The sequence below is a fragment of the Marmota flaviventris genome, chromosome 18 (assembly GCF_047511675.1).
Source record: "Marmota flaviventris isolate mMarFla1 chromosome 18, mMarFla1.hap1, whole genome shotgun sequence".
Taxonomy (NCBI): Eukaryota; Metazoa; Chordata; class Mammalia; order Rodentia; family Sciuridae; genus Marmota; species Marmota flaviventris.
In genome coordinates, this window is record NC_092515.1 from 27,898,399 (window position 1) to 27,923,776 (window position 25,378).

General features: G+C 40.0%; 1 protein-coding gene and 1 long non-coding RNA gene across 7 annotated transcripts in view; one reads left to right on the top strand and one right to left on the bottom strand.

Annotated features, from left to right (window-relative positions):
* Positions 1 to 25,378, bottom strand: part of Mylk3 (myosin light chain kinase 3) — an 81,806-nt gene that overhangs the window by 1,490 nt on the left and 54,938 nt on the right. For 5 of the 6 annotated variants that reach the window (XM_027939010.2, XM_071604757.1, XM_027939011.3 and 2 more), the window contains 7 exons: positions 24,720 to 24,825; positions 24,051 to 24,144; positions 23,444 to 23,553; positions 22,344 to 22,485; positions 8,301 to 8,371; positions 3,069 to 3,197; positions 839 to 991 (listed from right to left, as the gene is read on the bottom strand). In XM_027939010.2, coding sequence (XP_027794811.1) covers positions 839 to 991; positions 3,069 to 3,197; positions 8,301 to 8,371; positions 22,344 to 22,485; positions 23,444 to 23,553; positions 24,051 to 24,144; positions 24,720 to 24,825 — 805 coding nt within the window. The remainder of the gene's footprint in view (positions 1 to 838; positions 992 to 3,068; positions 3,198 to 8,300; positions 8,372 to 22,343; positions 22,486 to 23,443; positions 23,554 to 24,050; positions 24,145 to 24,719; positions 24,826 to 25,378) is intronic. The other variant, XM_027939009.2, reaches the window with a different exon arrangement.
* Positions 9,577 to 15,230, top strand: LOC139702737 (uncharacterized). The gene is made up of 2 exons (XR_011705327.1): positions 9,577 to 10,160; positions 13,932 to 15,230. It is a non-coding gene; the product is annotated as an uncharacterized lncRNA (long non-coding RNA).

Below are 25,378 nucleotides of genomic sequence, written 5' to 3' on the forward strand. Positions count from 1 at the left end.
TCTAGTTGTCCAAAACTTCCATTGGATGGAAGCCTGAGTCAGTGGAACAAATTAATCATTCAGACAGATTCATGCCATATACCAAAAGGGAACTCCTTGTTATCTAAAATTTTGCTCCTTAAAATTGCCAGTAAATTGCCATCAGAATGTTCCCTGACCTCTACAGAAGTGATTAATTTCCACCACCCAGAGAGGGCTAGGAAACAGAGCATTAGAAGGCCATCTGTACCTCAGATTGCTCTTAATAGGTAAAAGAACCTGACACTTAAAGGAAGTTTATTTTTCCTTCCAGAGGATAATGTCAAGTGATTCTTTTGAATTAGAATTATTTTTATTCTCACATAACCTATCACCATCAGGAAAAAAAACTGAAGATCACAGAACAATAAGCTGCCTTAGAGACCAGATTCTTGAGCCTTACTCCTGGGTCACTAATACTTTTGGTTATTTTCAGTTACTATTTTGTCTGAGTATCAAAAAACACAGTGGTTCAATCCATGACTTTAATAAGAGCTTAAGAAGTCAGCATAGATTTCCATCACTAAAAAATGAGATATTCAGACCTTTATTCTGGAGAATGATGATTTTTTTTCTTGACTTTTTTTTTAGTTATAACTTGAAAATGTGACCCATTTGTAAATAATGCATTTTTCTAAAACTCTCTTAGAGCTTATGCTTCTAGTTGTTTTAAAATTGATTGTCCCTTCCTCTGCTCCCTTTATTGTTCTGAAGAAATACAGACTAAGAAATCCTAAAGAAAGAAAGGACTCAACAGGCCAGAACAGCACCCAGATTAGGGTAACCATCAGAATGGTCCATGACAAGCAGTAAAGGGTACCTCTTCTCTTTGACAAGTAGCCGGGAAACAAAGTCCTTGGCCTCCTCTGACAGCCCTTCAAAGGTGTCAGCATCGAAATCCCAGCTACAGTTCACAATGAAATTCATGGTTTCTGCATCTGTTTCCCCTAGAAATGGGGACAAACCACTGAGTCTATAGAGGAGAGAAAGAACCATCAGTTTGTGGAAGCCACATTTGCTGCACTTCAAAAGAATAGAGAAGAATCATGAGGGTCAAGCAGACCTAACCAGAATCAAAAGGCTTCAAAAGAAAAATACTCCTATTATTTCTTCATAGGATACAGTTCAGCGTGTTAAGAGAAGGAGACAGAAGGTTTAAAACTTTAGAGGTAGGAATGGTATTTGGAATAAGTTCCCTATCATTCTCACCTCTTGTCAACTCAGTATGTCCAGAATATATTAATTTTTTAAAATTTTTTTATTCTAACTTGTTATATATGAAAGCAGAATGTATTATAATTCACGTCACACATATAGACACAATTTTTCATATCTCTGATTGTATACATAGTATATTCACACCATTCGTGTCTTCATACATATACTTAGGGTAATGATGTCCATCTCATTCCACCATCTTTTTTACCCTTTTGCCCCCTCCCTTTCACTCCCTCCCCTTTGCCCTCTCTAGAGTTCGTCTAATCTTCTCATACACCCACTCCCAGCCCCACTATGAATCAGCCTCCTTATATCAGAGAAAACATTCTGCATGTGGTTTTTTGGAATTGGCTAATTTCACTTAGCATTATATTCTCCAACTCCATCCATTTACCTTCAAATGACATGATTCTATTCTCTTTTATTGCTGAGTAATATTCCAATGTGTATATATACCACATTTTCTGTATCCATTCATCTACTGAAGGGCATCTATGTTGGTTCCACAGTTTAGCTATTGTGAATTGTGCTGCAGTAAACATTGATGTGGCTGTGTCCCTGCAGTATGCTGTTTTTAAGACCTTTGGGTATAGACCAAGGAGTGGGATAGCTGGGTCAAAAGGTGGTTCCATTCCCAGTTTTCCAAGGAATCTCCATATTGCTTTCCATACTGGCTAAAGAATACATTAATTTAAAAATAGTTTTCCATGTCTCTTCAACAAGCAGGGGTCATTCAGATACTACCCTCACCTTGAGCCAAAGGGAAATTGGCTTTGTTAGGCTCCTTCTAAATTCAGGACCGAGTGGCAGGGCAACCTAAGTGTCTGACTCTAAAATTCCCCAGCCTGATGCAGCAGACACAAAGTGCAGGGATGTAGGTAGCAGTAACACAGTAATGATGAGAATAAGAAGTAAAACACGACTTTTGCCTCTAAAAAAATAGCAAAGGGGAGTCCACAGTTGTAGATAAGAAACAAGGAGAAGTGACAAAGTAAGATGACACAATAGTGTCCAACCTGCCCATCCCCTTGCCTTAGCCTCTGATACATTCCAGCCCCCGGTGACAAAGCACCCACATTTCTTTCCTGAAGCTTTTCCAATTAAATCTTGCTTTACTAACCAGGAAATTAATTCTACCCTCACATACACACCTGGGATTAGCCCGCAAACAAGAACAAATAAAAATTGGTATATAAATAACTCAGTAAGTACTCCACAATGATTTCAGAGTTCCCTGGTAGAATTAAACTTCAATTGCCCGCAGATGGACCTTACCGCATTGGTTATTTCCAATTATTATTTTATGTCTTGAGTCTCAAAAACTCAGTGGCTCAACCCATGACTATTAACCCATGACTTTGATAGAGTCCTAAGTAAGCCTTCATTATGAAGAAATGAGGTATTCAGACTTTTATTTTGGGGAATGACAACTTTATATCTTAACTTTTTTTCCCCATATTAGCCTATTATAATTGGTAACTTTTGGGGCTGGGGCTCAGCAGTAGAGCCCTCGCCTAGCACGTGCGAAGCACTGGATTCGATCCTCAGCACCACATAAAAATAAATGAATAAAATAAAGCTATTGTGTCCAACTACAACTAAAAAAAAATCAAAAAAAAAAAGAAATAGGATCCATTAGTAAATATGGTTAACTGGCTTGATTCACTCCCTTAACTGGCTATCTTCCCATCTCTCTACCCTACTCTTCTATTTGTGTTTCCTGGGAACACTTCCCAAATAAACTACTTGTGTTCAAGTTTTTGCTGCTCCAAAGGATACCCAAAGTAAAACAGATGGTCCCCAGCCCCACCTCAGAGCCCCTAAGCACTCACAGCATGTAGGTGATGACTCCCACACTCCACATGTCCGTGGGGAATGAAACAAACTCATAGTTGACAACTTCTGGGGCCAGGAATTCAGGAGTACCAAAATTCACCTTCAGCTTTTCCCGAGGCTTGTACCTGAGAATGCAGAAAAACATGGAAGAAGATGTGAATGCTGGGACTAATTCCTGGTGGGAGGAGACATTGTTTGACCCTCTGTCCAGCATATTACCTGAACCTCACACACCACACATGTGGCTTACAGAAAACCACAATCCTCTTCTAGGCATTTACAGCCAAAAAAGGAGAGAATATCAATACATCTTATTGGGCTATTCAGCTATACGAGTGAGTACAAATGGGATAGAAGATGTTGGGAAGGGACTGCTCTGTCAATGTGCACAAAGTGACTTAAGGGATGATGGTAAGAATTAGAAAAAGAAAAAAGCTAGACATGGTGGTGCACGCCTGTAATCCCAATAGCTCAGAAAGCTGAGGCAGGAGGATTCCAAGTTCAAAGTCAGCTTCAGCATCTTAGACCTTGTCTCAAAATATAAAAAGGGATGGGGATATGCTTCAGTGGTTAAGCGCCCCTGGGTTCAATCCCTAGTACCAAAAAAAAAAAAAAAAAAAAAAAAGAAGAAGAAGAAAAGATTTTGTTACTTATCATTAGGGAATGTAAATCAAAACAACAAAGTGATACCACTTCACTGAACCCCGGTAAGTATGTGTACCTCATAGAAGGTAGAAAGGAAGGGAATTTCAATTAGATTGTAGAGGTACTAGAAAATTTATGTTGGTGGGAATGTAAAACAGGGCAGCCCTATGGAAAATAGGAAGGGAGTTACCCAAAAAGTTAAAAAATAGAATTACCATGTGATGTAGCAATTCTGGGTAAGTTGATCTGCAATAATTGAAAGTAGGGGCTCCAAAAGATATGTATATACCCATGTTCATAGTAGCATTACTTACAATAGCAAAAAGGTAGAAGCCACCCAAGTGATCATTGGCAGATAAATGAATAAAGAAAATAGAATATTATTCTGCCTTAAAAAGGAAGATAATTCTGGGCTGTGGATGTGGCACAAATGCGCAGGACACTGGGTTTGATCCTCAGCACCACATAAAAAATAAAATAAAAATGTGTGTCCACCGAAAACTGAAAAATAAATATTAAAAAAAAATTCATCCTCCCTCCCTCCCTCCCTCCTTCTCTCTCTCTCTCTCTCTCTCTCTCTCTCTCTCTCTCTCTCTCTCTCAAAAAAAAAAAAAAAAAAAGAAGAAGAAAATTCTGATACAGGCTTCAACATGGATGAATATAAGGACATGCTAAGTGAAATCAACTAGTCATAAATACCATGTGATTCCACTGATGGGAGGTAACTAGAGCAGTCAAATTTACAGAAACAGAAAATAAAATGGTGGTTACCAAGGGTTGGAGGCAGGGGAAAACTGGGAAGTTATTTAGTGGATATAGAGTTTCAGTTTTACAAGATGAGAGAGTTCTAGAGGCTGATTGCACAATAATGCACTACTACAGTTGTACTACTGTACACTTAAAATTAAGATGGTAATTTTTTCAATTATCTTATCCTAAATGGCAAAAATTGTATATTTATGATGTATAGCATGGTGTTTTTGGTATATGTATAGTTTTTGAAATAGCTAAATCAAGCTAATTAACATGCACCTCACTTTTTTATGTGGTGAGAACACTTAGAATCTATTCTCTTAGCAATTTCAGATATACAACATATGTTATTAATTATAGTCACCATGTTGTACTATGAATCTCCTTAACTTATTTTTCTTCTCTCAAATTTTGTTATCTTTTTTTTTTTTTTTCCCTGTACCAGGGATTGAACTCGGGCACTCAACCATTGAGCCACATCCCCTTCCCTATTTTGTACTTTATTTAGAGACAGGTCTCACAGAGTTGCTTTTGCTGAGGCTGGCTTTGAACTCACGACCCTCCTGTCTTTAGTCTCCTGAGCTTCTGGGATTATAGGCATAAGCCTCCATGCCCAGCTGAAATTTTGTATTCTTTATCCAATATCTCCCCAATGCCACTAACTCTCCCCCTAGTAACCACCATTCTATTCTGCTTCTGTGATATCATCCTTTTTAGAGTCCACGTATTAGTGAGCTTATGCTATATTTGTTTTTCTATGCCTGACTTATTTTACTTAATATAATGTCCTCCAGGTTCATACATGTTTCAAATAATACTTCCTTTTTTTAAGGTGAAATAGTATTCTATTTCATATATATTCTACATTTCCTTTATTCACTCACCCATTAATGGACATTGGGTGGTAAATTGTATATTATGTGAGTTTTTAAAATCATGATTCCCAAAACAAAGAATTAGAAGATGTTATGGGCATGAAGTTTAAGCAAAGCTAAAAAGAGAGTTGATGGCTGAGTGGAAGAAGGGTGGCAAACTGTGCTTTTTAGAATCACTCTAAAAGGAGAAGAAAATCTCTAGTTAAAATTTAGTGGGTACTTTCTGTCAGGTACTGTGCTAACATTTTTACATACCAATATTATACCTTTCATTTCACAATAGCCCTATGAAATAGGTAAGGTAAGGTTATTGTCTTCATCTTATAGATGAGTCAATTAAGAATAAAATGAATCAAATAATTATTCTGCCAAAATACCCTGTTTCCTTCAAACCACTTTCTAAAGAATCTTCTCTTCCAATTTACTGGGATCTAGGTAAATACATACCTAGGGCCAATACAACCTACATTCATCCAGGGAAAGAACAACAAAGGGGTTGATGGGATTTCCAACAGGAAGCTGAGAGAGCATGTAAACCCTCCTCTGGCAATCTAATCTTCCCCTGCACTAGCAACTGGCCCAATACTTTTGGTAAAGGAGGAAAAATGAGAGGACCAGCCTTCCTCTCAAGAAGAGAAGGCCTATTCTCTCGACCCCTTCCCAGGTGGCATTATCATTCCCAATGTCTCATTGTGTCCCTTTCACTAAAAGTATAATATATTTATTGACTCCTCCCCTTAATGTTGGGGTTGGCCATATGAGTTGCTCTGATCAACAGAATGTGGGTGGAAGTGACATTGGGCCAATTCTTATCTAGGCCATGAGAGCTTGTCCTTTGCTCCTCTACCATTATTAACATGAGAAGTGAATGAAATACACATGGAGCTGATGTGACCTCACTGATCACATCTTGGATCTAAGCTCAGCCTAGATCAACTGACTCTCAGCCAGTGGTGTGGAGATAAATGTTTAACAATCAGCTATTAGTTTACACACACACACACACAAAAAAAAAAAAAAAAAAAAAAAAAAGCCCTGATTTGTAGCATTTGCCAATTACTGGGGTGTAAATACTAATTTCCCATGGCTGATTTCAAGGTACTATGATAAAGTCACTAATTCACTAATTGAAGACTTGGGAAGAGCTGCTTAATTGCTTACCATTCTGGAGTATTTCTACCATACAGCTATAAGAGACATAAATAACCTCAGGAGCATAGACTGTAGTAAAACAATTAGGTAGGATGTTTTTAGTACATGGTATCTTAGTTTTTAATGTAATTTCTTTAATTATAAAGAAATTTAATTTATAGTTTTAGTTTTAATAATAGCTGTGTTTAACAGCTGAATTACAAAATTCCAACTAGTACAATAGGTTTCAACTGAGTTAGGTTTAGTATACCATTACCTGAGGTAACTCAAAAATGTGTATATGAGAATACATCATCAGGGGATGTGGAGAATAAGAAAAATAGTAGAATGAAACAGACATCAATGTATGTATGTATGTGACTATATGACCAATGTGATTCTATAATATGTGTACTCAGAAAAATGAGAAATTATATCCTATCTATGTATGATACATCAAAGTATATAAGTGCATTCTACTGTCATGTATAACTAATTAAAACAAATTTAAAAAAAGAATACATCATTGTTGTTTTAACTCACTGGGTTTTGGGGTGGTTTGTAATACAGCAGTATTGTGACAAGAATTAACCTATGCATTCACCCCAAAACTGTGTCAAAATATCCAACAAAACCCTCCCTCCAGATTCCTCTATGACCATAGTCTGATATAGGAAGTCTCATAGCACTTGGAGTAAGCACCCCCTTGCCCTGCTCAGGACCTGATAAAAATGATTTTGTGTTCTAATTCCAATCTGAACCCTGGTCTGGGAGCTGGGAGACTTCCAACATGCTGGAGATCCAGCTTAAACAAGATATCTCCCATCCTGTTCTCATCCTTTACCCTTAACAAGTCATTACTTAGATCCACTGATGGCTTCATTGTCCAGCTTGGGTTACCCTGGTTTCCTCTTTCTGAATGCCGGGGCCTCTGAAGATCTCTGTATACCTCTACTCTGCCAGGGACTGTAAATCTAAGCATCTTTCAAATCCCCATCCAAAAATACAACAGCTTTTTTATAGTTCGTATTGTCTTTATAAACATTTTGTTATTCTGAGGTATAGAACATGCTTTCTGAACCTGCATGCTCTCCCCACAGAGCTTTTGACTAATTTTTGGTAAGTTGACCTTCAGCCCTTTTCACTTCCCTACGAGGTACAACTCAATGACCTATAGGATAACATGTAAATTTGTGAACCTAACATTCAGGACTCCTCATTTAGCACCCTCATTTTCTACCATATCTCTCTCAGATCAGCCTGCTTATACACAGCATATACACTTTTCTGGTCCCATAACTCCCATTGTCTCCCCTGCCTCCACCAACTCTCGCAGCTACACTAAAGTCTATTATGTGCACCTCCTCCCAACTATTCAGTGATGTTATATTGGTTGCTTGAAATTAGCAAAAAATGGTAAACATTACAAATCAACCTTACATCCTCTCACTTTCCACCTCTTCAGCTCGTGGTTAAACATTTGCCAGCACACCATTGCTCACTGTTAACAAATCCTGTCCATCCATCCCTTCTGGCTATTCAGAGAAGCCTTCCCTGACTCCAGAGGTGGTTGCTTCTTATTCTCAGTTCACAGTGTGTCACTGTAAATACCCATGTGGTAAATGGTATCTGACATTCTTTTTTCATTGTAGTTGGACACAATACCCTTATTTTTTAATTTTTTATTTTTATATGGTGCCGAGGATCGAACCCAGCACCTCGCACATTCTAGGCGAGTGCACTACGGCTAAGCCACAATCCCAGCCCAGTATCTGACATTTTGAGGAGTTTTGTCAAAGTATCAAAATAAAATCATCCCCTTACCTTCTGGCCAGCCCAAAGTCAATGATCTTAATTTGGTGTCCTGTCTGATTTACACATAGTATATTCTCTGGCTGAAAAAGAAAAGAGAAGTCTGCTTAGCTCAATCAGCAGCTAAGGAGGTCCACAGCTCCCATTTACTTGTCTATAGGCCTCAGTTTCCCAGCTTCAAGAGAAATTAATGACTTGGGGCAGCCCTACAAGGGTTATATAATGAAAATAAATGAAAGGGGCTGATGAGCCAAAAGGATTGGTTGTAGACTGTGAGAAACTGGAAGACTTCTGCCTATATAAAAGGCCAGCCACTGCTCAGCTCCAGCCACTGGCCACTGGGCAGACACAACTATTAATCCTTAGAAGGAACCAAAAACATGGGTTTTTATAAGAAAATTCCATGTTTTTAAATGTCTACAACCAAATCAAACTTAAACACATTCATTATGGGTGGGAACCAAACAGAACACCTCTGTAATACAGATTTGGGTCACATGCTGCTTGTTTGAGACTGTTGGTTTGGAGTAATGGTTCCCAGCCCCAGTTGCCCATTAGAATCAAGGAGTTTTGAAAGTCCCAGGGGCAGGCCCCAGCCCTGACCCATGACACCGGCATCTCAGGGATGAGACTACAGCATCACTCAAGGAAAACAGAGCTGCTAAATGTCAACCTGCCATTTGGTGGCCTTGATATGCTTTTACTTTTAGGTCTTTCTGATCAGCTCCTAGACGCTTAGGTAGCCTAAAACAATGCTTGCTGCTTGAACATGACAAATTTGGGATGATGGGAGAGCTGAGTAAAGATGGAGGGCTTAAGATAGAAAGGACATGGAGACTTAGGGTCCAGTGCCTGAGGTCCAGGCACCCATTATCTGATTCTGTAGCCCTAGATGAGTCCCTTCCCATTCCTGAACCTCAGTATCTTCATCTTTAAAATGGGAACAATACCACTTCCTGCCTATATTCCTGGGAGAGTCAGAGGATCAAATGACATGCAAGAACACTTCGCATCTTCTAAAGCAAATGTCAGGTATTGACTTTCTCAGCAAAAGAATTGACTATTATCTGTTATAAAGTGTGCAATTCCTCAGATAAGTACAGAAGAATGATATTTTAAAAATCTCTGTCTTCTAGATCTCGGTCTAGAATACCACCATCCAATATAAATATAACATAAGCCACATTATTGAAAGTTTTCTGTAAAAACAGCCAGTCGCAGTGTAATCCCAGCAGTTTGGGAGGATGAGGCAGGAAGATCTTGAGTACAAAGCCAGCCTCAGCTGTTGGGTGCAGAGCAGGCTGAACTGTGTTGTCTGCAGGGCAGGCTGAACAGATGTTGGCTGCAAGATAGCCCACGCACTCAAACCCCCCTCTATCTGGTCCTTTATCACCTGTTTGTGTCAAGTCCCGCTCAAGGCTGAGCACTCAACCCCCCTTGGGCCAACAAGGCAGCTTGCAGACCCAGAGGCCCCATTAGATTTGGGCTATAAAAACTCCCTCCTGCCAGGCCCCCCTCTCTCTCCCTCTCTCTCTTGCTCTTTCTCTCTTGCTCTCTCTCTTGCTCTTTATCTTTCTTACGCGCGCTCTCTCTCTCTCTTGCTCTTGCTCTCTCCCTGTTCATCTCTTCTCTTTTCTCTCTCTCTCTTTCCTTCTTTCCTTTCTCTTTGTTGCACTGCTGCAATAAAGATCTTTTGGTTGCTCTGAGTGTTGTGGTCACTTTCCTTTCATTGGTGCCGAAACCCGGGAGAGGGTTAAAACCCACTTTTGGGTCCCTCTTCCTTCGGAAGTGCCACTCACCGGATGGCCTGAACCCAGGCCTGAACCCATTTTCTCAACTGCCAGAACTCCATCCACCACCGACCTTCGATTGGTGAGTTTCCCCTTCCTGGAGTCCTAAACCCAATGGTGGTGTCAGGAGGATTTGGCCGTTGATTGTCCGGCAAACCTCTTTGCCCACCTGCGGGGAGGAAAACACCCCACCACAGCCTTCAAGGCTACGGTGGCCCTCAGGGACTCCTTCCTAGGGCAGAATAGACTCCTGGGTTCAAAATTATTCCCTTCCCTTCCCAGCTGTTAGTTACCAGCATAGGCTTTGTAGGTCTCCCTCAAAGGACTGTGTAACCTCCAGGGACACATAATAGAGAACTGAACATCACAGTCCACCCAGACCTTCACCATCTCTGTGGCTCTCCTAAAATCCTAGTCCTCACACCTTCAAGACTCGGCTGCTAGAGAGAACCTTACCCTCCCCTTCCTCCCTCTTCCCCTGTCTCTCTCTTTCCCCTCTTTCCGGCCCTGCGAGTCTCCGGCCTGTCCAGGAGGGGTCCCGAAAAGAAAAGCCTTGGCCAAGGTCTCCCACAGCTCCAGCTCCGTCCAGGACGAGAGCTTTGACTGTCAGGATTCGGTGACGACCAATCTCTGCAGCTCGAACCTGCCACTAAGGCACTCCTGATTTTTGGCTCTAGCGGGGACGCCCCTTTTGCCAATAAATCAGTTTCCTCCTTCTCTCTTATACTACGGTTGCGTCTCCTTCCTTCTCCTCTATACCAAGTTTGCATCCCCTTCCCTCCTCCTTATACTACTTTGCGACATGGGTAATGTGTCCTCTCTGCCGGTCGACTCTCCCCTACAATGCCTCTTGGATAACCTCAAAACCCTCTCCTTGACACCAGACATCAACCCCCCAAAATTGATCAAATATAGCACCCAGGCCTGGCCCACTTATCCCTTAGACAACCAAAGCAGATGGCCCCCCTTTTGGGTCCCTGGATCCCTCCATTCTAAGGGATCTCTACCATTACTGTGAGCATTCGAAAAAATGGGTAAAAAGCTGCTATATCAAAGCTTTCTTCTTGCTTGTGCTCTCTGCACCTCTTGCAGACCTCTGCAAATTCTTCTAGCTTGCAAACCAACACCCACAACCACTGATCCCCAATCTCCTCCTCCTCCGGACTCATCCACTACTTTTGACCCTACTGATGAATTTCCACCCTATCGCCTGGCTCAAATAGGTCCTCACCCTCAACCTTCTGCCCAGCCCCTCCACTGTCTCCCCCACCTGAACAACCTGACTTCTCCTCTCCGCTCACTAGATCAAAAACCTAAACAACCGTCTTTCCTCAAAACATTGCCTCTTTTCTGAGGTAGCAAGTACTGAAGGAATCCCTTCACCCACTCACTCCTCTCTTCTCCTGTCAGTGCCCACACTGGGTCCCACCAGGTCCTCTTACCAGCTAACCCAAAGCTCAAACAAGCTGAGGAGAGCCCTTGGACCCCTATCAGAGATCTGGTGAAAATGGCCTTTAAAGTTGCTTTGTCATCACTGAAAACAGGTTACTAAGAATTGTCCCTTACAGGCTTTTTTGGGATATTCACTCCCATCCTCCCCTCTGCTCTACCTGTTCTACTGCTCAAGTTTTCCTTGCTAGGGAAAATCCTATTCTTTTACATCACTCCTTCCTCATTCTCAGATCCACTGACCTGCTCTCAGCCCCACCTTCCCATCTTCCCCTCCTTACCCAGGCCCACAGAAAAGGCTTAACTGACCTTCTCCAGAAATCTTCACCATGGCTGATTTTGGGACTTTTGGCAAAAGAATCTCTACAAAAAGTTCAATGTAGATAAACTTCCTATTTTCCTGTTGCCCTGTTTTACTTGGTCACTGGCTGGAAAAATCAGCACTCCAAAAGCTAGACACCCCCTTACTAGTTTTTCACAAAATATGTAAAACAAGGCCTCTGGCCTTGAGCTGGGGCTTCACAGAGAAGGCTACATGTCTAAGATAAGGAAGTTACCAACTGGGCTCCATGATAACAGCTGGCAGGTGTGGGGAGGGTGGGGGGAAGAGGAGAGAAAGGAAAAAAAAAAAGCTCTCCCCCTCCCAAGTGTCCTTGAAGGGTTAACTTGCCCAGAACAGAGGGGAAAAAAAAAACTGCTTTTTGTGAACTTCTGCAGACTGCGAACTTCTGAGCCCCTTCCCTTACATGTTGGGTACAAAATTCTGAAACAACCTAAACTTGGGGTTCAGGGGATTAATTGATTACAGCAGAAGATGTGCCCTCTAAATCCGGCTGCAACCAAATAAAACTATTTCCCTATCTTCAGTGCTATCTTAGGTGCCTTGCCTTGTCTGTTCCTACAACAGTATAATTCTATATACTTAAACATTGTTCATGTTTTCATGAAATGGTCAACAGATAATTGTGTACTGCAAATAACAAAATATCTCTTATTAAAATGAAATAATTTGCCTAAATTCAGAAATTTACAAGGATTATTTAAAAATGTAAAAAAAAGAAAGAGTTAACAAATAGGAAAGAGAAATTAGAAGGTTCTAGGTATGGATTTAATAGAAGGAAAATGTGTTTCTGGATAAGAGAGTCTGTTAAGTAAATAAGAGGGTTTAAGTAAGTGCTAAAGAAGGTCTGTATATACAACTATGGTTAAACAACAACTGTTATTTTGCAATATTGTAATATGTTATTTCTCTAAAAGCTAAACTTGACTAATATAAAAACATCAATAATAATTGTGGTACTATTACTCTTCTTTGTATATTAAATGTGCTCATATTTTCCAGGTATATGTCATTAAGATAGAAGCTTTAAAAAACTATATCAAGCTGGTGTTCTCCAAAAAGTTGCATGGTTATTTTAGGCTTATAAAAATAACATATCGGAGATTTATTTATATCATTTAATGTTTTATAACTGGACCCGTTATCAATAAGATTAATATAAAGTTCTATACACTGGGTACAATTTAAATGTAATATACTGTATTACCTAGTATCCATATGACATCAAGCAACAATATATGTAAATTTTATAAAATAATATTTAAAAAAAAAAAAAAGATCAGCTTCAATACTAGAACACTTTACCTAAGATTTATAAATCTTAGCCTTACCTGAGATAAGGCTGTGCTTCCCATCTTACTACATGTAAGAATGACTCCAAAGTAGGCCAGACTTCAGCTAAAGCCCAACACTCTTAATTTAGGGTGAAACTGACTTTGCTGGATGTTTATGATCAAGACTTAAAGTTAAATTAAAATGGCCAAGAAAACCAATATTTGGCTCTGGCCCTCTGAGTCAGTCTGAATCCAGGGAACAGGGAACTTCTCTAAAGAGCTTTGCAACTCTGGGCCACATAACCTCCTGATCAGGGAGATTAATGAGACCACTGGAGAATGAAAAGCCAATCAGTGCATTTGCTGTGAATAGGAGGGTCATTGGAGACAGGAGACATCCCTGATGCTTCCAAGGGAAGCCACATGGTCAAGCAAGACCTGGACCCATCCTAGCGCAAATGGCACTAGCAGAACTAAGAAGCTGCTCTCAGGTTCCCCCACGAGCGACCCCTATGGGAACTTAGCTGACTCTTAACAATAGATAGAAACAAAGTCAATTTTGACCAACTTGGTCTTAAACACCTACCAAAAACAGTTAAGCCAAAACACAGTCATTCCTGGGAGTAATAAAGGACAAGAACAGCTAGAAAAGAGGAGACAGCAACTAAGCCAACAGGCTCCATGGGGAATGTTCAGTTAAGTATGGCCTTGGCTCCTCCCCCTCACAGGACCCCTATTAGTCCTCTCTATGTTTCTCCTAATAGAACCATGTCTATTAAATTGCCTACAGAAGTTCATGCAAGATCAGATACACCAACAAGCTGGTCAATCAACTTCTTCTTTAAGACTACCAGCCCTGATGCCCAAGATGGACACCTACGACTCATGACCAACTCCTCTGGCTCCAGAGACTCTGTGCCCATCTAAAACCCTCTCTAACCCTTTTTCCAATTTTCACAACCCCTCTTTCACTTCCTAGGAATGAGAACTACTCTCCAGCACGTCCACTCTGCTTATTCTGTCTGCTCTACAGTATCCCCACAAGGAAGCATCAAACCTAAACTCCCCCTGGTACCACCATGTCTCCCACCTTAAAAAGGCACTTGTTCCAAATGTCCAGTCCTGGACTTCCACCATGCCCACCAAACTCAAAATTTCTCACCAACCCTCTTCTTCTTTTACTAATCATTATTCTCTCTCAAGTTTTTATCACAAACCATAGATACGGCTTGGCTTCTACATCCAAGCGACATAACACCAGGATGACACCACCCACTCTCAGTTTATGGGTCAAGGCGATTGCCCTTCCACTGGCTGCAATCGGTCTGTCACCCTTAACATTACTGGATTCAACCAAGCCACCTCCAATACTTCCTAGAGTCCCTGCTACAGGACCAGTGGCTGATACCAAGAATCTCCTCCATCTAGGACTGGTTTGATGCCATCGAGGACTTGTGGCTTCAAGGAACTTTTATGGACTTTACCCCTACCACAGTAGTTGTCTGTAGCCACTGAGTGTTATTTCTGGCTGCCCTGGTGTTCTCAGACCTGTCCCCCGAACATTCCTCCACTTCCCCTTCTAGGTCTAACGCCGCCCACCATTAAGCAGGAAGAAGCCAGAGGACTTTACGCCGTCCCCCGTGTCACTTAGAAAAACAAAAAGGGAGGAATGTTGGGTGCAGAGCAGGCTGAACTGTGTTGTCTGCAAGGCAGGCTGAACAGATGTTGGCTGCAAGATAGCCCACGCACTCAAACCCCCCTCTATCTGGTCCTTTATCACCTGTTTGTGTCAAGTCCCGCTCAAGGCTGAGCATTCAACCCCCCTTGGGCCAACAAGGCAGCTTGCAGACCCAGAGGCCCCATTAGATTTGGGCTATAAAAACTCCCTCCTGCCAGGCCCCCCTCTCTCTCCCTCTCTCTCTTGCTCTTTCTCTCTTGCTCTCTCTCTCTTGCTCTTTATCTTTCTTACGCGCGCTCTCTCTCTCTCTCTTGCTCTTGCTCTCTCCCTGTTCATCTCTTCTCTTTTCTCTCTCTCTCTTTCCTTTCTCTTTGTTGCACTGCTGCAATAAAGATCGTTTGGTTGCTCTGAGTGTTGTGGTCACTTTCCTTTCATCAGCAAAAGCGAGGTGCTAAGCAACTCAGTGAGACCTTGTCTCTAAATAAAATACAAAACAGGGCTGGGGATGTGGCTTAGTGGTTAAGTGTCCTTGGGTTCACTCCCCAGTACCAAAAAAAGTAAAAACAGATGAAAATTTTATAACATTAACAAAATATAAATAATAATGATCATATATATATATATATATATATATATATATATATATATATATATATATTTGGTACCAGGGATTGAACCCAGGGGCATTTAACACTGAGCTACATGGCAAGCCTTTTGTTATTTTATATTTTGAGACACGGTCTTACTGAGTTGCTTAGGGCCTAAGTTGCTGAGACTGGCTTTGACTTGTGAGCCTCCTGTCTCAGCCTCCTAACCAAAATTCACCACTTTAAAATACATAACTCGGGGGCTGGGGATGTGGCTCAAGCGGTAGCGCGCTCGCCTGGCAAGCGTGGGGCCCGGGCTGGATCCTCAGCACCACTTACAAACAAAGACATTGTGTCCGTCAGAAAAATAAATAAATAAATAAATAAATTCTCTCTCTCTCTCTCTCTCTCTCTCTCTCTCTCTCTCTCTCCCTCCCTCCCTCCCTCCCTCCCTCTCCCTCTCCTCTCTCTTAAATAAAAATAAAAAATAAAATAAAACAAGGGCTGGGGTTGTAGTTCAGTTGTGGAGCGCTTACATGAGGTACTAGATTCTATCCTCAGTACCACATAAAAATAATTAAATAAAAATAAAACATTGTATTGATCTACAGCTAAAAAATATCTTAAGAAAATTAAAATAAAAATCATTCCCATCATAAGACGCTGTATTCTTTCCTCCCCCTCAAATACTGGCAACCACTAGTGTTATTTTGTTTCTTTGGATTTGCCTATACTGGACATCTCACATACATGGAATCATATAATATATATGTGGCCTTGGATATCCAGTTTCTTTCACTTGCTACAATTTTTCGAGGTTCATCATGTTATAATATATATAAGTACCTCATTTCTTTTCATGGCTAAATAGTATTTGCTATATGGATGTGTGCTACATTTTATCTCTTCATTGGTTAATAAACATCCAGGTTGTTTGTACTTTTTGGCTATTACAAATAAGACTGCTAAAAACATTTGTTTACAAGTTTTCATGTTGACTGTGTTTCAATTCTCTGAGACATATAACTAGGAGTAAAACTGCATAGTCATATGGTAATTCTATTTTTAACATTTTTAGGTACTGTCCACCCAGCTCTTTTTTAAAAGTAGATGCACAATTTTATAACCCACCAGTAATGTATGAGTTTTCCAATTTTTCCACACCTAACCATCACTTCTTATTGTCATTTCAATTTTCTGTTTTAGTCAGTTTAGTGGATATGAGGTAGTACCTCATTGTGATTTTGATTTACATTTCCCTAATGACTAATGGTATTGAGAATCTTTTCACATACTTCTTGACCATTATATGTCTTCATTGGATAAGTGTCTATTTAAATATGTTCATCATTTTTAAAGGCTTATTTGCTTTTCTATTATTGAGTTGTAGGAGTTATTTTTATATTCTAGGTATAAGTCGCTTATCAGATATATGATTTGGAAATATTTTCTCCCATTCTGTGAGCTTTCATTTTACTTTCTTTTTTAAAAAATTTGTTCTAGTCAGTATACATGACACTATAATGCTCTTCAATTCATTGTACACAAATGGAGCACAATTTTCCACTTATCTGGTTGTACATGAAGTAGGGTCACTCCATTCGTGCAATCATACATGTACCTAGGATAATGATGTCCATCTCATTGCCCCATATCCCCTCCCATCCTTCCCTTTTGCCCAATCCAAAGTTCCTCCACTTGTCCCCTGCACCCCACCCCCATTATGGATTAGCATCCACTTATTAGAGAAAATATTAGGTCTTTGGTTTGGGAGGATTGGCTTACTTCCCTTAGCATGATATTCTCCAACTCCATCCATTTACCTGTAAGTGCCATAATTTTATTCTCTTTTAATGCTGAGTAATATTCTATTGTGTATATATACCACGGTTTCTTTATCCATTCATCTATAGAAGGGCATCTAGGTTGGTTCCACTGTTTGGCTATTGTGAATTGTGCTATTATAAACATTAATGTGGCTGTGTCCCTGTAGTATGCTGTTTTAAAGTCCTTTGGGTATAGACCAAGGAGTGGGATAGCTGGGTCAAATGGTGGTTCTATTCTAAGTTTTTTAAGGAATCTCCATACTACTTTCCAGATTGGTTGCACCAACTTGCAGTCCTACCAGCAATGTTTGAGTGTGCCTTTTCCCCCACATCCTCGCCAGCACTTATTTCATTTCACTTTCTTGATGGTATCCTTTAAAGCACATTTAAGGTTTTTTCCTTAGATGAAGTCTAATTTGCCCTTTTTTTCCTTTTCTTATGCTTTTTTAAAAAATATTTATTTTTTAGTTTCAGGTGGACACAATATCTTTATTTTATATTTATGTGGTACAGAGGATCAAACCCAGTGCCTCATGCATGCTAGATGAGCACTCTACCACTGAGCTACAACCCCAGCCCCTCTTTGCTTATGCTTTTGATGTCATATCTAAGTAACCATTGCCTAATCCAAGATCATAAAAGATTTATTCCTGTTTTCTTCTAATAATTTTGTAGTATTAACTCTTACATTTATATCTATGGTCCATTTTGAGTTAATCTTGTTGTGAGATAAGGTTATAACTTCATTTGTTTTGCACATGGATAATCTAGCATGGTATCCCAGCACTTTTTGATAAGACTTTTTCCCACTATCATGGCACCATAGTCAAATCAATTAGCCATAAATGAAAGGGTTTATTTCCAGACTCTCAGCTGAGTTGCTTTGATCTATATGTTTAACCTTATTCCAGTCTTGATGTCTCTAGCTTTGCAGAAAGTTTGGAAACCAGAAAATATGAGTCCTCCAAACCTGGTCTTTTTCAAGACTGTTTCTGCTATTTTGAGTCCCTTGAATTCCCATCTGAATCTTAGGATTTGCTTATGAATAACTGAAAAAGAATCCATCCATGATTTTTAGGATTATGTTGAATCTGTAGATGAATTTGGGGAGTTTTGCCACCTTAACAGTATTGAATCTTCCAACTTATGACAATGGAGTACCTTTACATTTATTTAGGTCTTCTTTACATTCTTTCAACATTTTTTTGTAGTTTTTGGAGTATAAGTCTTACATTTATTTTTTGTAACTTGTTCCTAAGTATTTGATTCTTTTGATACTATTGCAAATAGAATTGTTTTCTTAAGTTGACTTCTACATTATTCATTGCTACTATAGAAATATAGTTGGTTTTTGTATATATCCTGCAACATTGCTGAGTTTATTAATTTTCCAGTCTTTCCTCTTTAGGATTTTCCCATATACAAGACCATGTCATCTGTGAATATAAATATTTTATTTCTTCTGTTCCAATAAAAATGACTTTTATTTATTTTCTTCCCTAATTGCTCTAGTTAGAACTTCTAGTAAATTATTTAATAGAAATGGTAAGAGGAGAAATCCTTGTCTTGATATGAACTTAGAGGGGAAAGCATTCAGTCTTCTACCATTAAATATAATGTTAGCTATAAAGTTTTTCAGAGATGGTCTCTACCAAATTAAGGAAGTTCCCTTCTGTTCCTATTTTATCATGAAAAAAATGTTGATTCATCAAGTGTTTTTCTGAATCTATATAACTGATCATATGTTTTTGTCTTTTATTCTATTTTGATTTTTATATGTTAAACCAACCTTGAATTCTTGGGACAAATTCCACTCCATTATGCGTATTAATTCTTTTCATATGTTGATATATTCCATTTGTTAATATCTTATCTAGAAATTTTATATCAATCTTCATAAAGCTATAGGTTCTTTTCTTGTGATGTGTTTGGTTTTGGAATCAGGTTACTGACCTCATAAAATGAGTAATAATAATAATTTTTATTCCTCTTTCATATTTTAAGTTTGTGGAAGCTTGGTATTGATTTTTCTGTAAGCATTTAGTAAAATTCACCAGTGAAGTTATATAAGCCTGGTCTTTTCTTTGTGGGTAGTTTTTGATTACTTATTAAATCTCTTTAACTAGTTATAGGCTTATTTCTATTTCTGTTTCTTTTTTTAAATTTTTTTTTATTTGTAGATGGACACAATATCTGTATTTTTATTTGTTTATTTTTATATGGTGCTGGGGACCGAATCCAGGGCCTCAGGCATGTAAGGCAAGCATTCTACCACTGAGCTACAACCCCCATCTATTTCTATTTCTTCTTGAGTCAGCTTCATTACTTTGTATCTTCCTAGGAATTTGTCCATTTCATCTAGGTCATCCTTTTTATTTTTCTAAGGCCAGTAGTGATATCCTATTTTATTCCTGATTTTAGACACTTGGGTGTTCTCTTTTTTCCCCACCTCAGTCATATAACTAAAGATTTGCTAATCTATTGATTTTACAAAGAACCAACTTTTGGTTTCACTGATTTTCTCTCGTTTTTCTATTTCATTTATTTATGCTGTAATTTTTATTATTCCCTCACACTGCTTGCTTTGAGTTAACTTGGCTTTTTTTCCCCTAGTTTCTTAAGGTGGTAGGTTAGCTTATTGATTTGAGATCTTTCTTCCTTTGATTGTTTTCTTTTTAAAAATTTTTTATAGTTATAGATGGACAGTATGCCTTTATTTTATTTGTTTATTTTTATGTGGTGTTGAGGATCAAACCCAGTGCCTCATGCATGCTAGGCAAGCACTTGCCACTGAGCTACAGCCCCAACTCCTGTTTTCTTTTTTTTAAGAGTCCTGATGTCAAGCAATCCTCCTGGCTCAGCCTCCCAAGAAGCTGAGACTACAGGTGGTTGACACTATATCCAGCTATTTCTTTCTTTTTAATACTGATATTTACAATTATAAATTTCCTTCCTGGTTTAGATATATATCCCATCAGTTTTGCTATGCTGGTGTTGTTTTTTTTTTTTTTTTTTTTTCCATTTTCATTCATCTCCAAATGTTTTCTAGAATTTATTTATTTGAATAAAATATTTTATTGAATTCAATACATCCAAAATAGTAACATTTCAATAGGTTATAAATACAAAAATATCAAGGAAATATTTTCCATTCTTTTTACACATTAGTTCCCTGAAATTCAGTATTTTTTAAAGACAAATATGTTTGTTTTTTTAATACCTTTATTTTGTTTGTTTATTTTTATGTAGTGCTGAGGATTGAACCCAGTGCCTCACACGTGTGAGGCAAGCACTCTACTGCTGAGCCACAATCCCAGCCCCTGGAATTCAGTATTTTAAACTAAAGAATTCATCTCAATTCAGATCCTAAGTTTTCATCAGAGCTATTTTATTTGTATTTAGAGTCCATGAAATTTGTAGATAAAAAATAAACCCAAGTTGTTCCAGAAATACTACTAAAAATTTTTCAATAACTGAATCAAGTATCAGTTTTTAAATTTAAATTAATAAAACTTAAAATCTAATTCCTCAGTTAAACTATCCACATTTCAAGTGCTTGATAGCCACTGTATTGGACAGTGCAGCTCAGAAACTCTTCCACCATTTTTAATCCACACAATACTCCTAAGAAATAGTTATTCTTTTTTTAAAAATATTTACTTATTTATTTTAGTTTTAGGTGGACACAATATCTTTGTTTTATTTTATATGGTGCTGAGAAATGAACCCAGTGCCTCACGCATGCTAAGCAAGTGCGCTACCACTTCAGCTATATCTCCAGCCCCGGAAATAGGTATTCTTATTTCCCATCTTGCAATTGGTGAGCTCAAGGAACTTTCCCAAGTTTCACAACCAGACAGGGGATAAACCAATGTGTTCCATCTTGTCACTGGGAAATGGGCCTTGGTAATTAACTGTATTATTGGGGTCACAAAAATTGCACCCAAAGCTGGTTGGTCTTTGACACAGAACTACAGAACATATTCCTAAGCTTTCCGTAATTTTTTACCCCACAGAGAAAGATGGACGCAGAAGCCTTGGCATTAGTACTAATGAGCAGAAGAAGACTGAGGCCAGTTCCCCACCATCTCTGTTATTTTTCTGAGTATCCTAATCTAAAAGTTAGATGCCAATTAGGAAAAATGGTCAGAAGGAGCAAAGCACAGCCCTACAGATGCATCAAACCACTTCCCATCTTCTACATTGAAATTCTTTCCCTTCTTGAAATGAGTTGTAGAGAAACACCTCATGTTTGTCCAATGGAATGGAAAATCACAGAAATTTATTTAACTACCATCCAAGGACTTTGCCTGGGACTTTATGTACATGTCACACCAAGAACACTCCTCAGGGGACAAATGAAAGTGTAATACGTTTATTCAATGGAGTATCACATGGCCCTTAAAAAGAATGGGGAAAGATGTCTACTCTGTATTGTTGAATTTAAGTAAGTAAGCTTAAGCCAGGCATGGTGGCACATGCGTATAATCCCCATTACTTGGGAGGCTAAAGCAGGAAGATTGCAAGTTCAAGGTGAGCTTCAGCAATTTAGTGAGATCCTGTCTCAAAATTACAAAACAAAAAAATTTAAAAGGCTGGAGATATAGCTCTGTGATAGGGGTAGAATACCCCTGGATTTAGTCCCCAATACCACCTCTGCAAAAAAAAAAAAAAGGAAGCTCAAAACCAAGATACATTATATGATCCCTTGTATATTTATAGGTTTGTGTATCATGCCATGTTGCTCATAGAGAGCTCTCAGTGTGGAATGGGAAGAACTTCTATACTGTGTATTTGATACACATTTAGAATATGTAACCTTTTGAACTTTAAAAAAATTAATCTTAAAGATATTTTTAAAGAAAAAAGTTATTGTCTCATTTAATCTTCAAATAATACTTAAAAAGATACAACTATCCACAAATTACAGATGGAAAAACTGAGGCTCAAGAAGTTGACATGACTAGTCTTCTCTAGGCTCCAGAACTAGAAAATAGGGGAGCCAGAAAGGGAAACCAGGATTATCTATTAACAGAGCTCTCAGTGATGGGATGGGAGTACATCAGAGGTTCAAGAACTGGGCTCCCACCTACCACATCCCTAGAACTTACCTTGAGGTCTAGGTGCAGAATGTAGTGCTGGTGGAGGTAATGCACACCCTCGCAGATCTGCTTGATGAACAAGACCACGTCCAGTTCAGTCAGATGGTACTTTTCATCTGTGATCCGGTCAAAGAGTTCACCCCCATCCACACTAGCAGAGGAAAGGGAGAGGCAGGCAGGTAAATGAGCAAAGCTCTCATAGGATTTGCCCACTTTTTTGCCAAGGACCAAAAGACAATGGCCTAGGAGAACTCAAAGTTGGCTGTATCCCATGGATCACAGGGCTACTGCCACTGCCATCTGAGTTTTCTGGAATACCTGTGTTCTAGCCCATTCCTAGTAAAAAGTATGGGATGGTCTTCCAGATTGATAATCCCTGACTCTGAATAATCTAAATCAGGGCTGCAAACTCTTCTACTTAGTGGGGAGCCAACTAGTACCTAAGTGGCAAGAAGCCTTAATGGGCAAATTTGACCATATGTGAGATAAAAGTTTTATGAAAACACACAATCCTTAGTCTTTTATTTTTCTTTTGAGAGAGACACGATATGACAAATGATTTGCTCTCCTCAGCCCTGCTGAAAGCAAAACAACAACATGAGCCTAATCCTAAATGGCCTCTGAGACCACAACTTCAATGCCCAGGGTAGTGGGAAATGGTAGGCATTGTGGCAAATCCTGTCCACAAATGGCAGTCACTGAGAGCTCCAGCTCACCGTTTCCAGCAAGGAATGCAGGCCAAGCATTACTAGACTCTTTTCGTTTTCAAGAAAAGCCAGATATCTAGATTTTCCAATTTCTATTACCTAAATTTCCCAAAGTAAATAATTCATTCAAAATCACCAAAAACTCTTTAGGCCAAACTGACAAAATATCTGCAAGTTAAATCAGGCTCAGTAGCCACTTGTTTGTAACAAAATGGCTTTGTCCTCCACGCCCCACTTGGGGTTCAAGTAGCCAAGCCAGAAAAAAGGGGGATTGCATGGTCGTCTGTGTCCCAGTGAGGGGAGGAGAGACAAAGAGCCTTGCTTAGAATGAACAAAGGCTCTGAGTTCCAGCCTTGCACCTAACCTGAGGAGAAGCCACTGCCCCGTGTCTATGACACTTACTACTCCATGACCAGGGTAAAGCTGTTCTTGCTCTCAAAGGCATCATAGAGTTGGATTAAGTTCACATGGCTGAGCTGGTTCATGATGTTGATCTCATTCTTCACATCCTCCTTGTGGAACCAGAGGAGAAAGAATTTACAAGCAAATAAGTCAGGAAGAGGAGAGAGTTGTACCTCCCAAGACAGACAGACACACAGACAGACATATACCCCTCATCCTTTTTGAAAAATATCCTATTGTCACCCCAGGTCTCCTTGCCTCACCATCCAAACCAGGGTTTTGCAACAGGAAGGACCTTAATTTATTCACCCATTTCAAAAGATACTAAACCCAAGGCCCAAGAATTAATGAGCCTTATTGCCCAGGGTCCCACAGGCCTCTTGGCAGAAGCCATGCCACGATACCCACATGTAGGCAGGTGTGTCTGGACTGAGGAGTGTGAGGTGACCTGCTGAGTGGAATATAGGAGTCATAAGAAAAAGGCAGGAAAGGCAGCAGCTTCTCTGTTCAGTATGGAGGGGCAATGTGGGTGCAGGGGGCTGTGAAGGAAGTGAGGGAGTCCTAAGCTTGGCTAGAAGGATCTGCTGGCTCAGGGCAGATGCCTCACCCGGTCTTTAGCATTCTTCACTTTGATGATCTTGGCGGCCAGTGGGAGATCTGTGGACTTCTCTGTGCACTTGTGAACCTGGCCAAACCGGCCCCTACAGAAACATGAACACAGCAGGCTGAGAGTACAAGAAGCTCACCCCATACGTGGTAGGCCACCTGTCCCCTGAGCTTCCTGGTCCTACTCCTTCCTCCACACACACACCATTTGCACTATCCTAGTCATAGGCCCCACACCACATGGGCTACCCTGACATCTAGAAAATGACCTCATGACCCCCACTATATGGTCTACACTACACCCTAAGGGAAAACCTCCCTGCACCCCAGGGAACATGCCTCTCACCACTCCATACCACAAGAGCGATCCTGCACCAAAGAGAGTATACTCACTGCACCTATGTTGGATCTCCTTCCAACTCCAAGATGCTCCCATATCGTACCACATGGGTCCCCCTGCACTTCCCCTCATCTATACCATGTGGGCATCCTGCACTCTAGGGATAGTCTCTTCACCCCATTCTCATGCTCTAAAGGATATCCCATTCCTGGCTTTGGTTCAATTAACCAGTTCCTGAGAATTACCTAGCAGTACCCCAGCTCATTCTCCAAGTGGTTCTGCCCTGCTATTCCTCCTCCCACCCCTTATCAAAGCAGACAGCCCACCTACCCTCCCAAGACTTCATGCTGGCACACCGTGTAACCTGCTGAGATCGAGGTCTCCTTGACACTCACCACCCGGTGTTCAAAAGGTGCTGGTGGAGCTGGGCTGTCATCTGTTTAGGAAACAAGAGACCTGTGAGTTTCCTATATGCAGCCACCCATCCCAGACCCACTTAATTACATTTGGTTTACCAGGTGACAAGCCCTTTGCCTTTCCTATAACCCAAGGATTTGAAAGCCCCTTCTCAAGAATAATCTCACTGGAGCCACCCATTTGGCAGAGGAGGAAGATGAGTCTCAAAGAGGTGAGGGGACTGGTCCAAGATTACACAGGGTAACAGTGATAGGAGGCAAACTCAAGTCTCCTGGCCACTAGGACAGTGCTGTTTGCAAGGTCAAGACATTTTGGCAGCCTTCTCATGAGGTCTAGAAGGGGAATCCTGGATGGGTTAGTGCAAGCCTGCAGGAAACAGTGCATACTGGAAAGGTTGAGCTTGCAGAGTTTAAGGAGGAGACTATTTTTAAAGCAAAAGAGGGCTACAGAGATCAGAAAAGGTGGTACGATAGGGAGGCAGCTGTAGAAATAAACACCCCATCCTTTCTCTTCTCTCACCTTCAGCTGATCCTAACCAAAGGCCAGACAGCCTGCAATGGAGCCCATAAGAG